This window comes from Leuresthes tenuis, unplaced genomic scaffold (assembly GCF_036924035.1).
Source record: "Leuresthes tenuis unplaced genomic scaffold, fLeuTen1.0.hap1 SCAF_15, whole genome shotgun sequence".
NCBI classification, from domain to species: Eukaryota; Metazoa; Chordata; class Actinopteri; order Atheriniformes; family Atherinopsidae; genus Leuresthes; species Leuresthes tenuis.
In genome coordinates, this window is record NW_027325369.1 from 6,918,594 (window position 1) to 6,932,214 (window position 13,621).

Here is a 13,621-nt window from a genome sequence, read left to right on the forward strand (position 1 = left end):
TGCTGTATCATTTCACCAGAAACAGTTTTTTATAATTGACTGTAGTCAATGTGGTGACTGTAGTGAATGCCAGTGGGCATTCAAAGGGGTCTCCAGCCGTAACATTTTCTTTAGACTGATGTATTTGAAAAAGCTTGTGAAAAAGATGTTCTTGTTTTCATATAAGTCAATATACTTTGAGTATCTTGCTTTGCACATAACTTGTTGTACACCATGTCCTAACTCAACTGGACAAAGCAAGCATATTTTTTGTTATTTTTTTCCTCATATTTTTTAATTTTCAAAATGAAATCAAACCAAAAAGCTGAGGACACGAACAAAGGCCATTAGTGACACAATCTCCATGTGTGTATGTAGGTGATGTGGCCGCCCTATGGGCACCTCCAGGGCTAAGCAAAACCTTGTGCCCTCATGCTCTGAACACACAAACATGCAAATGCACATCCGCACACACTCCTGAGGGCAGGGCATCAGAGTCCAGGTAGAAGCTCTGACAGCCCAACAGCTGCAGGTTAGACAGACTTGTTGCACGCGTACACACGTATACACACGTACCAGAGGGCAAATCCACATACACACCTACATGCAAAGAGCAACAGTACCAAAATCAAGCTCAGTGAGGACACATACACAATGCATGTAACGTCACAACAAGGGACACGCAGTCACTAACATACACACATCATATCAGGGAAGTGTACAGCTGGTCCTGACCCCGATGGCGTGGCCAAGTCTAGGCCACCTGTTCACACACACGCAAAGACACACAACCAAGAACTGCACACACAGACACAGGTGCAATTAAAGTAATTGTGAATGCAGCTCATGATGTGCTATGTGACCCAGACAGCAGAAGATCTGCAGCAAAATACACAGGAGTGTGTGTCTGTGTGATAGTGTTGAGGTTTCGTCCCTGATTCATGTTTGGAAATTTACACCAAAAAACAGACTGGAAAATGAAGCGAAATACATGACCCACATTCTTAGATAAAATAATGTGAATATTATAAGAATTTCACCAATTGAATATATACAACATTTTGCTGCTACATAACACCTATCAGAGGGAGAAGAGCAAAAGCACAGAAAATAACTAAAATATTTTATTTAGAATACAAAGAATGTCTTTAAAATGCGCAACAAATATATGTGTAATATAGTCTTTCAGTGTGAATCAATGATTTGATAAAATAGCCAGCCACAGTGGTAAGGAAATAGTGCGTCTTTTTAGACTATTTTCAGCATTGGATTTATCTACATTCGCTTTAATAAGTGGCAGCTGGCAGGTACAAGTGGAATCAAGATTTGAGTTTTACTTCATGAGATTTGTTCATCATGAAAAAATAATCCATTGTATTGGATTTGTATAAGAATGTATTTGTATGCAATAATGTCAGTAGGGTACCATTCACAATAAAAACATTTTTTTTAAAGTTTGTTATCATCAATGCAGCAGTAACAACCTTGCTCTTTCTTTTCATTCCTTCCTCTAAAGATCAACTGTGTTGGGAACAGGGACCTCCAGGATCCAGCTGTAACAAAACTCTCTCCATCTATTCACCATTAAGGTGATCTCTTTGTGCCCACACAGCTCTGGAACCTTTCACATTTCTGACCTCCCTCTTCTAACTGAGGAGATTTCTAAAATTAACTGAATTTGATTTATTATTATTATTCGCAATAGTGACAATAATCATAGTTCTATTGTATTTTTATTTTCATTGTTTCAAATACTGGAATGAACTCATTAACAGTAGTCATGTCTTAACTGATTCTCAGTTTAACTGATTCTCAGTTAAGACTTTTAAGACTTGTTAAGATGTTTTTCAGAGTAACAGAGCTTTTAAGGCTGAACTTGTGGTTATGAAGCAGCTTTAAAAGTTTGGTTGATGTTTTGTCTTTTAGTTTGAAGACTAAGTGGAATATACATGGAAATACAGTCAGTAAAATAAAAAAAGATGACGTTATAAAATTATGTTTAATAATTTCAGCTAAGTCTTAGAATTATAAACAGAAGAATCTACTGTATTTAGTGTATATTCTAACTGTTTCAAGCTGACTACAAGGGGTATATTTTGCTAATGAATCATTATTCAGGTTTATTTGAAAGATATGTGTTGTATGTGTTTCATAGGACTGAGATGAGAGTTCTGGGATCTTTCAACCTGGACCCTACTGATGAAATAATGATAACAAATGCAATACAAATTGGTGAAATCAGAAGCTATAGAAAATAACAGCAGAAATAACTAAAATAAAAGCAATAAAGATAAAGAAAAAGAAATGTGGAAAAGAACAAGGAAAAGTTAAAACAATATTGATGAATTTGATTATTTAAACAATACATATTTCCACATTCATGTATTCTTTTATTTATTTATTTTTATGATTTAATGTTTTTTTTATTTTCATATCTATTCAGCTGTACAGATAATCTGTACAGATCAGAGAGATGACCTGATTTGACAATAGTAGTTGGTAGTAGTAGTAGTTACTTGCTGTTATTAAAAGAAATATCAATCAATTGTATTTAAATAGCCATTTAAAGAAAAAATTATTCATTGTTGTAAAATAATTCATGTAATTTAGCAGGAAATTTGAATTCTAAAGTGACTCAAAAGTGTTCATTATTCAATGGCTTCTGATGGCTATTAAATTCAAATGCCCTATCCAAATAGATCAAATTTATCTAAATATTCACTTTTGCATATAAGAATAAATGCATGCAAGCAGTACCTCTATTTTGTGAGGCTACCACTAAAAATTGGTCAAGTAAAATCAGTAAAATATGTCAGCATGCCTTGAACAGGCAATGTGAGGGCTTCTGTGGAGATGATATTGTCAGACACTGAACAATCTCATCTTATCATATCCATATACATGCATATGCAAGCAGTTTTACTTTGCATATTCAATTCAATTCAGTTTTATTTATAAAACGCCAAATCACAACTAATGTCATCTCAAGGCACTTCAATAATGCAGTCCAATTCAAGCCAATTAGAGTCAAATTCATTGTAATCATAATCCAATCAAATCCAATTAATTAAATGAATAATTAGTCAAATTCATACATACAAAGCAGCCAATTCAAAAACAATTTCATACCTAAGGAAACCAACAGTTTCCACCAAAACTTCTCTTTGATCCAATCTCCCATCCTGAGCATGCATGATGCAACTGTGGAGAGAAACGACTCCCTTTTAACCTCGGCAGAACCAGACTCAGGAATAGTGGGCATCCGCCGCCACCAGCTCGGATTTGATTGGACAGAAAAGAGGGGACGACAAACACCATAACACCATTCAAAGGATACCTGTTGAGACAGGGAAACACAAGTTAATGACAATAATGATGCCAAATGTACATATGTCATATGAGAAAGGAAAAAGAGCAAAGTGAGGAAAGGTGTGACATAAGAGCCCCCCCCAGCAGTCTAGGCCTATAGCAGCTTAACTATGGTATGTTTCAGGGTCAACTGAGCCATCCCTAAATCTGGTTCCACAAGAGATGTGCCTGATAACTGAAGGCTCTGCCTCCCATTCTACTTTTAGAAACTCTGGGAACAACGGGTAAACCTGCAGTGTAAAGGAGCAAAGTGATGTGTTGGGAAAATATCTCACAATGAGATATTTAAGATATGATGGAGCTTAGTCATTAAGAGCTTTTTATGTGAGGAGACGAATTTTAAATTCTATTCTGAATTGAACAGGCAGCCAATGAAGAGAAGCTAAAACTGGAGAAATATGATCTCTTCTGTTGGTTTTCATCAGAACTCTGCAGTAAAAAGTCATATGCAGCATTTTGGCATATGACGATTGCCCTGTGTTTTCATATATTAACTATATATTAACAGTTTAGTGGTTGCTGGGCATGATACTCTTGTTTAATACGAGTCTGATTGCATAGATATTCCATGTCTATTAATAGGTTAAGCCTAGCTACAATTAGAAATAGAGTTTAGAGTGAAAAACCCTCAGAACACTCAGCAACACACTAAGCATGTTATTACAAGTTATTGTGTAGTCTAATTAATGATTAAAACAAACACATTTAAATTGGTGTTTTAAATACTATCTAACAAGGGCATCTCTACTCCAAGAGTGCCAAAGGTATGTAAGATGAGAGAGCATGGCATTTAACCAGCCTGGAGTGTGCTGAATTTTACTGGTTTGTCGTCATACATTTTGAAAAATTTAGACTGATGTGCAAAGACTCTGCACATCAAAAACCTTTTTCAGTGGTTAGAAACTTGTGGCATCATCCTCTAAGAGAAACACAAACAGCACCAGAACAATGGCTTTGAAAAAAGATAAATCTGTTCCCTGCTACTATCAAATACAACTATAGTACACCCTGAAATACAACCTGAAATACAACCCTGAAAATAGATCAGTACTGGTCTGTTAAGACAAAATAAGACTATTTGATAATTGAACAAAAAAAGAAAAAATCATATCTTTTTTGCCAATCTTTCTCTTTCTTTCTTTCCCCATCATCCTTCTCAAACCTTTATGTAAAATGTGGAAGTTACCCTCAGTATTATTCCTCCACCACTTGTCATTTCTCTGGTCATTTTGGATGACTTCTTACTCTATCCACATTTTTTTCTTTTATGCTGCAGTTGTGAGCACAGTTTTATCTTACAATCTACTGTATACACACTGTTGAACTTACACACAATTTAACCTATACACTGCTGTGTTGCAGCACAAGTAGCATGTTACTTTGTAAAAGTAGGCCTTTTGATCTACATTTGTAGATGATGTCAGTACTCACTTGGTAAAACTCAGTGTGACTGCAGAAGCCTGTGATCTTGCAAAAAGAGCTCAGCCCTGCAGCCTGTGGAATGTGGTATATGTAGCATGGTAGGCAATATCTACGAATAATATCACAAAACCACAGAAACCCTAAAACTGAATGAAAGTAAACAAAAATAGCTAAAACTGAAACATTATCACGAAGTAATATCAAATATGTGAGAAAAAGTTGATGTTAATGGAAGAACCTGCTGTCACTGATGAGGGAGAAGATTGTAGATTGCAAATGTAGTTAGTGTTAACAGTAACTACAAATATTAAGACATGCTGTACACACATGCTGTAAAACCCTCACATTAATCAGCTTTTTTGACTTTTGAACTGTATATCAATACAAATCTAGTCATACTACACCATATTTAAGGATACCAACTGTATTATTATAACATGTAGGAAACACTGAACAATTTGGGATTAAAGTAATCACAAACAATGTATTGTTTGCCTTAGACAAGCTTTTTCATCAATTTCTGGAGCTGATTTGTTGTCAAAACTGACCACACTAATTACGTTAAGATTATCCTTACATAATACTGATCTTGAGAATTATCTGACATAATTACCTATTACCAGTTTTTTTTTGTTTAGGGGATGCACAAGTTATACCTGTGAATAAAGGTGATGATAGACTCACTTTATAAGTAGATGAGGGCTGCCAAAATTGATTCTTAGATTTATCCAGTAAGTGGTCATGACTGGTCAACGTAATGTATGCCATCTCTGTGGTACATTAAAGGTTCAGTTGTTACTCATCTTCATATGCTGATTCCTTTGTTACTTTGCTTTTGAAAAGAAACTGCTTCTTTTTGTTGTGTGACTATTAATCATTTTGAGGTTCTCATAGAGCTTAATACTGTTGGATATATTTTCTGGTGTGAAATTGAAAGTGACACAATCATCTCTGTTTCTACCTAAATTTTATTCCTCTCTGCTTGCAGCAGCAAATGAAAATCACAGAATGGAAAAAATGTCCAAAAAAAAGAAAATGGTATATTATCTATGCAACACGACCAATGTTGATGAAACCTAAAGCAGTGTTTTGTTAACACTAAGGTTTGATGACTGTGGATGGGGCATGTGTTGTATTGATACTGCTGTATGTCTGCTCACGGCAATTGTGTCAGGTATTATTTTTCTTCTTTATTTCCTAGACAGCCACTGAAATTATGATTAGCAGTGACATTGGGCTTTGGGATGGTGTCAAGATAAGCGTGTATTTGGGTGGCAATGTAGGGTTGGAAATCTTTTAAATATACTTGTGTGCCTTGCTCTACTATTACTCCTCCTAACTTTGTCATTTAAAAATACTCATGTGTAGTAAACATGCAACTTGCAAGGAAGAATGAAATTAAAAACAAAAGCAAGGTTGACCTTTTGTACATATGTTAAGGTTAAAACTTTGGTGTACAATGCAGAGGGAAGAATACTTGGTGTTTGTGTTTTTCTGTGTATGTGATCTGTGATGTGGAATACCTTTTATTATTAGTATTGCCAATAAAAGCTGGACTGCATGGTTCCTATAACTGCAATGTAAAGCCAACTATCGAAAAACAATAAACTTAAGTCAATGGAAAAACAAAATTCTGAGAAATGTGATTTTGTTTTTGTTTGATGTTTTGATTATTTTGAAAATCAAGTAGTATCTTATTCTTACATCTCCTGAAATATATATGATTGATAAATCAATGAAGTAGTCAGAATAAATACTATGAAAACATGTATGACAAAAAACATTTTAGCTAAAGTATTAGTTATGAAGTTGAACAATCAGTTATGAAAAGGATCCAATTTCAGAAAAGTAGGCTAAAGAACTAAGTGATATGAGGTGAATCTGAAATTTTATATTTTTCAAAGGTGTTGAGAAAACATAAATCAAGCATCTAAAGGTATACAATAATATTTAGGAATAGATAGTGCAAAGAATATCACAAAGAAATTAGATGATTTTAATGAAAGATGTATTTACCTTACCATAAACTGATCAATGGACCGATTCTAGTAGCATTGTGTGGTTTGTGACCAAGCCAGCTCAACATCTGGCCCATTCATGTAAATTGAGAACTGGCTTATGCCTGAGAGCTATTTTGGCAGAGCCACAAATATATTTTTTTCTTTAATTCATTTAAGATGGCATGTTTTGTTTGAGCAATGGAATGATAGCACATTGCATTGCTTTGGCCAAATGCTATCATTGACTGTGTTGATATCATGCCAACTATCAGGTATGATGACAGACCAGAATCAAACCATAAGGTTAAAAAGCAGTGGAGGCTGATGTGCAGCAGATACAGTAGTACAGACTGTGGACAGAGTAGAGCACAGAGACAGAATGACTCTGCAGAGATAAGTGAGATTAAAAATACAGTAGCATCAGGACACATTTTAATGACAGAAAAATATCAAAGATATGTCGAAAATGAATTAATATTAGCCCAGTGGAATTTTTGCACAAGAATTAGATGGACTGTGTTTTGAGTGTGTATTGAAACAAATTTCCTGAATTCATTATAAATACACATTTGAACAGCCCACACATTTAATATTTTTACATTTATATTTCCATATCAAACATAATGTAAAAATTATAGTATGAGGTTCAGTATATTTACTCGGTCTACTCTCTACATTGTCTCTTGTCGATGAAGTTGTCCCAGTAGAGGTGTGTGTAGAAATCCCTCTGTTGGCTCTCCTATAGCTGCAAGTAGCCACATAACAGTAGCTATGTGCTAACAGAGCTATAGCATACGTTCGTTCATTCATTCATCTTAAAGTATAGGTGAAATAAAGACAGATAATGCCTGATTTAGAGGCTGCATGTCTAAGCCCCGTTCACGCCGTTATATGGATCTCAAGTAATCTAAATATCTTCAGAAGGACACCGACTTTCGCCAAACTGTTCTCGGTGAGTAGCTAAACGTATTTCATGCCAGAAATAAGGTCTAGGTTTAAAAATACCAGAGTTCTCCTTCTCACTGTTTGCTCATACCTGCTGTGTTGTGGTTATTGGCGGCTATCGGGGGGCTTATAGAGGCTTATAGTATACACACTCCTCTACTGGGAGGACGTCACTGACACACGCTGCTGCAGCACAGCTTATTTGCTCCATGCTCTGTGACAGTCGGCTAACTTCACACGTAGTTTGCTACTGATAGTTTTGTGCAACATGGCAGGATATTTATCAGATTTTGACGACCTGGACAAGAACTTTCAGCATGATGGATGTCCTTACCGGAGTGAATGAGCTGTGCTGCAGCGGCGGGCATTGATGACATTGCAGCTATGAACTAATAGTGCAATAGTACGCATTCATTCATTCATTGTCTTAAAGTATTGGTGAAATAAAGACAGATAATGCCTGATTTAGAGGCTGCATCCCCATTCACTCCGTTACATGGATCTTGAGGAATCTAAATATCTTCCGAAGGACGCCGACTTTCACCAAACTGCTCTCGGTGAGTAGATGAATGTATTTCATGCCAGTAACAAGGTCTAGGTTTTAGAGTTCCCCTTTAAAGAGTTAAAGTTCAGAAGATCTCAGATAAACAAGCAGAGTTAAAATATTTGCTCCCTTCACAGGAAAAACTGTCAGAGCAAAAGATGTTTTACAAACTGAGATTTTATCATTTCCATATCAAACCTGCCATTCTTAGGCAAAGACCTAGAAAAAGTTGAATTCCAAAAGCTTACTGACTTTCTCCTGTCCAACAATGTTTTTGATACTTTCCTGTCACAATCTTTATTTTATGTGTTTAACTGAGATATGGCACAACAAAACCAGAGTGGCGAGGGTCTTTGTGCTATATTTAGGGACAATATACCCACTCACAAGATAATACTTTTGTTTTTTTTCCCTTAATTTGAGTATGTGTCATTTAAAATGGAGATAAAACAATCTTCCATACTATTTATCACTACATAATTGTTTTATTGATCTTTTTACTGAATTACTTTCAGTTGTGTGCACTGCTTTTGACTATTTAGTCAAAACATGACTGCGTGCACCCACAGCAGAGGGCACACTCTGGGTGTGCTCATTTCAAAGGGTGTTGTTATTTTAAATAAGGATGTCTTCGATATTCTTTAATATATTTAATATTCTTTAATGGCAAAGTTCAAGGCATCAAAAATTAAATGATTTCCACCTAAAGCAGTTCTGAGACCAGACAGTCAAACCTTTCAGATGCAGATGGTTTTCAAGCCAAAAAGATACCTTTTCCAAATTTAGGTTAGCTCTTCTACAAAAACATCACAAATTTACCAGACACATAAGCAGGAAATGGAGAATTTAACATACTGATGGCTCCATTACTTCTGATTGAATAACTTCCCGAAAACTTAAAGGAACTGATATCATATTCATCTGAGATTACAACATTTATCTCATAACAGAGCAGCAAAGTGCTTTACAGAAAGGGTTAAAGTGAGTATTAGGATATTAACAAAAGGCAATAAAATGTGCTATGGGAGTCAGACAATGCCTTTCTTAAAGAGAAATTTAAAGACAGCTGCAGTGAATCAGAGTCATAACAAGTCAAGTTTGTTTTTATGGTGCATTTAAAACCAGCCACAGTCACTAGATAGTTGCACAAGTGGAATAATATATTAATACTATTAGCAATTTCTAAGCCTGCAGATACATATTAATTAAATTAAGTAGAAAGGTTGTGCATGTGTGTGTTCAACAGGTGCCAAACTGGATGGGTCAAATGCGGAGACTAATTTCATGTGACTTGTAACATGACAATAAAAAGTAATCTTCATGTGTTTGCACAGCAGTGAAAAAAAAGAGGGATGACAACGTCAACAAGTAATAAAGAAATAGATTTTTTAATTACTGAAGATTCTAACTTTGTGATCATTCACACAGAAATAATCTGTTTGAAGAGTTTCAGTCAGGATTCAGAGTGCATCATAGTACAGAAACAGCACTGGTTAAAGTTACCAATGATGTCCTCTTAGCCTCTGATCACAGCATTTTCTTACAGAGACTTGAACATGTTATTGGGATTAAAGGAACTGCATTGGGCTGGTTTAAGTCATATTTATATGATAGATTCCAGTTTGTTCTTGTAAATGAAGAATCTTCCTCACACACCAGAGTAAGTCATGGAGTTCCTCAGGGTTCTGTGCTTGGACCTATTCTTTTTACTTTATACATATACATTATTGGACAGCATGGCATAAATTTCCATTGCTATGCTGATGATACTCAGCTGTACTTATCTATGAAACCAGATGAAACCAATAGGTTGGTCAGATTACAAGCATGTGTTCAAGATATAAAGACCTGGATGACTTTCAGACAAAATTCAGACAAAACTGAAGTAATTATCTTTGGACCTGAGCGCTTCAGGGAGAAATTGTCTAGGTATATATTGTAGCTCTAGATGGTATTTCCTTGGCTTCTAGTTCTAGTAAGGAACCTTAGAGTTATTTTTTACCAGAATTTATCATTTGACTTTCATATAAAACTGGTTTCTAGGACTGCCTTCTTTCACCTTCGTAATATTGCCAAAATCAGGAACATCCTGTCTCATGGTGATACAGAGAAACTAGTCCATGCATTTGTTACTTCAAGATTGAACTACTGTAATTCTTTATTATTGGGCTATCCCACATATTCTCTGAAAACCTCCAGCTGATCCAAAATGCTGCAGCCAGAGTTCTGATGAGAACTAACAGGAGAGATCATGTTTCTCCAGATTTAGTTTCTCTTCATTGGCTCCCTGTTAAATTCAGAATAGAATTTAAGATTCTTCTCCTCACATATAACGTTTTTTATGACCGAGCTCCATCATATCTTAAAGATCTCATTGTAAGATATTTTCCAAACAGAGCACTTCACTCCCAAACTGCAGGTTTACATGTGGTTTCCAGAGTTTCTAAAAGTAGAATGGGAGGCAGAGCCTTCAGTTATCAGGCCCCTCTTTTGTGGAATAAGCTGCCAGTAAATGTCCGGGAAGCAGACACCCTTTCCACTTTTAAGATTAGGCTTAAAACTTTCCTTTTTGATAAAGCTTATACTTGGGGATGGCTCAGGTGATCCTGAAACTTCCCATAGTTAAGCTGCTATAGGCTTAGACTGCTGGGGGACCTCATCTGTCACACCTTTCCTCACTTTGGTCTCTTTTTCCCCCGTTTAATTTCTCAAATGATATTATGTACATGTGACATTATTGTGGTTATTAACTTGTGTTTCCCTGTTCTAACAGGTATCCTTTGAATGGTGTTATGGTGTTTTTCCCCCTCTTTTCTGTCTTCACAAACCCCAGCTGGTCGAGGCGCATGGCCACCCTTCCTGGTTCTGGTTCTGCCAGAGGTTTCTTCCTGTTAAAAGGGAGTTGTTCCTTTCCACAGTCAGGCATGCTCAGGCTGGGAGATTGGACTAAAGAGAAGTTGCAGTGTGTCCTTGGCTAGGATAATGTTTTTGAATTGGCTCTATATGAATGATTATTATTATTTTGAAATGAATTAATTGGATTATGATTACAATTAATTGAACTCCAATTGGCTTGAATTGGACTATATTGTTTCACTGCCTTGAGATGACATTTGTTGTAATTTGGCTCTATATAAATAAAACTGAATTGAATTGAATTTAACTTTTGCGACGTATTATGTCCCTGTAAAGTCAGAGGTGTGTTCACATTATTGGCACTAGGTTAAACTAATTTACAGTACATATGGGACTCTGACAGGGCTGCCCCTTGTCACCAATCCTGTCTGTGATTTTCCTGGATAGTAATAATGAAACGTTGTTGTGAAGAGGATCTCCTCTTCACAACAACGTTTCATTATTCTAGTGGTTTGGAAACCTCAGGATCTCTGCTTTCAGCAGTTGATGTGGTTCTGTTGGTTTCCTCAAGCAAAGACCTTCAGTGCGCACTGGAGTGTGAAGTAGCCAATTCCAAGGCCATTTTTATCAACTAGAAAAATGTGGATTCTCTTTCCGGGTCAGGGATGAGTCCCTGTCTCAAGCAGAGAAAGTTTGAGTGTCTCAGGATCTTGTTCACATGTGATGACAAGTTGGAGTGAGAGGACGAATTTGAATTTTTCGTCTGCAGTAATGAGGGCGCTGCTCTGGTCAATTTTTTAGTAAAGAGAGTGCTGAGCCAGAAGGCAAAACTATCAACCGAAGCAACCGGAAGTTGCTTCGGTTGATAGATTTTGAAGAACAGAAATATTTTTCACTTTGCATTTTTGCCTTAACATGGCAGTGCTGCTCTTGTAGAAACATAAAAAACATGTACACATGTGGACAAAATTGTCGGTACCCCTCAGTTAAAGGAAAAACCCACAATTCTCACTGAAATCACTTGAAACTTACAAAAGTAACAATAAATGAAAATGTATTGAAAATTAAATAATCAAAATCAGCCATTACTTTTGAATTGTTGATTAACATAATTATTAAAAAAAAAACTAATGATGGTACCCATAACTTAATATTTTGTTGCACAACCTTTTGAGGCAATCACTGCAATTAAACGATTTCTGTATTTGTCAATGAGCGTTCTGCAGCTGTCAACAGGTATTTTGGCCCACTCCTCATGAGCAAACTGCTCCAGTTGTCTCAGGTTTGATGGGTGTCTTCTCCAAATGGCATGTTTCAGCTCCTTCCACAGATGTTCAATGGGATTCAGATCTGGGCTCATGGAAGGCCACTTTAGAATAGTCCAATGCTTTTCTCTCAGCCATTCTTGGGTGTTTTTGGCTGTGTGTTTTGGATCGTTGTCCTGTTGGAAGACCCATGACCTGCGACTGAGACCAAGCTTTCTGACACTAGGCAGCACATTTCTCTCCAGAATGCCTTGATAGTCGTCAGATTTCATTTTACCTTGCACACATTCAAGACACCCTGTGCCAGATGCAGCAAAGCAGCCCCAAAACATTGCTGAGCCTCCTCCATGTTTCACCGTAGGGACAGTGTTCTTTTCTTCGTATGCTTGGTTTTTGAGTCTATGAACATAGAATTGATGTGCCTTACCAAAAAGCTCCAGTTTGGTCTCATCTGTCCAAAGGACATTCTCCCAGAAGCTTTGTGGCTTGTCAACATGCATTTTTGCAAATTCCAGTCTCGCTTTTTTATGATTTTTTTCAGCAGTGGTGTCCTCCTTGGTCGTCTCCCATGAAGTCCACTTTGGCCTTGGAGTTCACCTTTAAATTCTTTGTTGTGGTCCTGGGCTCTTTGGATACAATTCGAACGATCTGTCTCTTCAATCTGTCATCAATTTTCCTCTTGCGGCCACGTCCAGGGAGGTTGGCTACTGTCCCGTGGGTCTTGAACTTCTGAATAATATGAGCCACTGTTGTCACAGGAACTTCAAGCTGTTTAGAGATGGTCTTATAGCCTGCACCTTTAAGATGTTTGTCTATAATTTTTTTTCGGATGTCCTGGGACAATTCTCTCCTCCGCTTTCTGTTGTCCATGTTCAGTGTGGTACACACCTTTTCACCAAACAGCAGAGTGACTACTTGTCTCCCTTTAAATAGGCAGACTGACTGATTATGAGTTTGGAAACACCTGTGTTGTCAATTAAAGGACACACCTGAGTTAATCATGTCACTTTGGTCAAATAGTTTTCAATCTTTTATAGAGGTACCATCATTTTTGTCCAGCCCTATTTCATTAGTTTGTTTTTTTTAAATAATTATGTTAATCAACATTTCAAAGGTAATGGCTGATTTTGATTATTTAATTTTCAATGAATTTTTATTTATTGTTACTTTTGTAGGTTTCAAGTGCTTTCAGTGAGAATTGTGGGTTTTTCCTTCTTTAACTGAGGGGTACCAACAATTTT

At 36.5% G+C, this 13,621-nt stretch overlaps 1 protein-coding gene across 1 annotated transcript in view; it reads left to right on the top strand.

The window, feature by feature from the left end:
- akap6 (A kinase (PRKA) anchor protein 6) overlaps positions 1 to 6,387 on the top strand; it is a 281,773-nt gene extending 275,386 nt beyond the window's left edge. Inside the window, exon 23 of the mRNA XM_072365052.1 lies at positions 1,496 to 6,387. Within this exon, the coding sequence (XP_072221153.1) occupies positions 1,496 to 1,567 (72 nt within the window). The 3' untranslated portion in view covers positions 1,568 to 6,387. The remainder of the gene's footprint in view (positions 1 to 1,495) is intronic.
- The last annotated feature ends 7,234 nt before the right edge of the window (positions 6,388 to 13,621 follow it).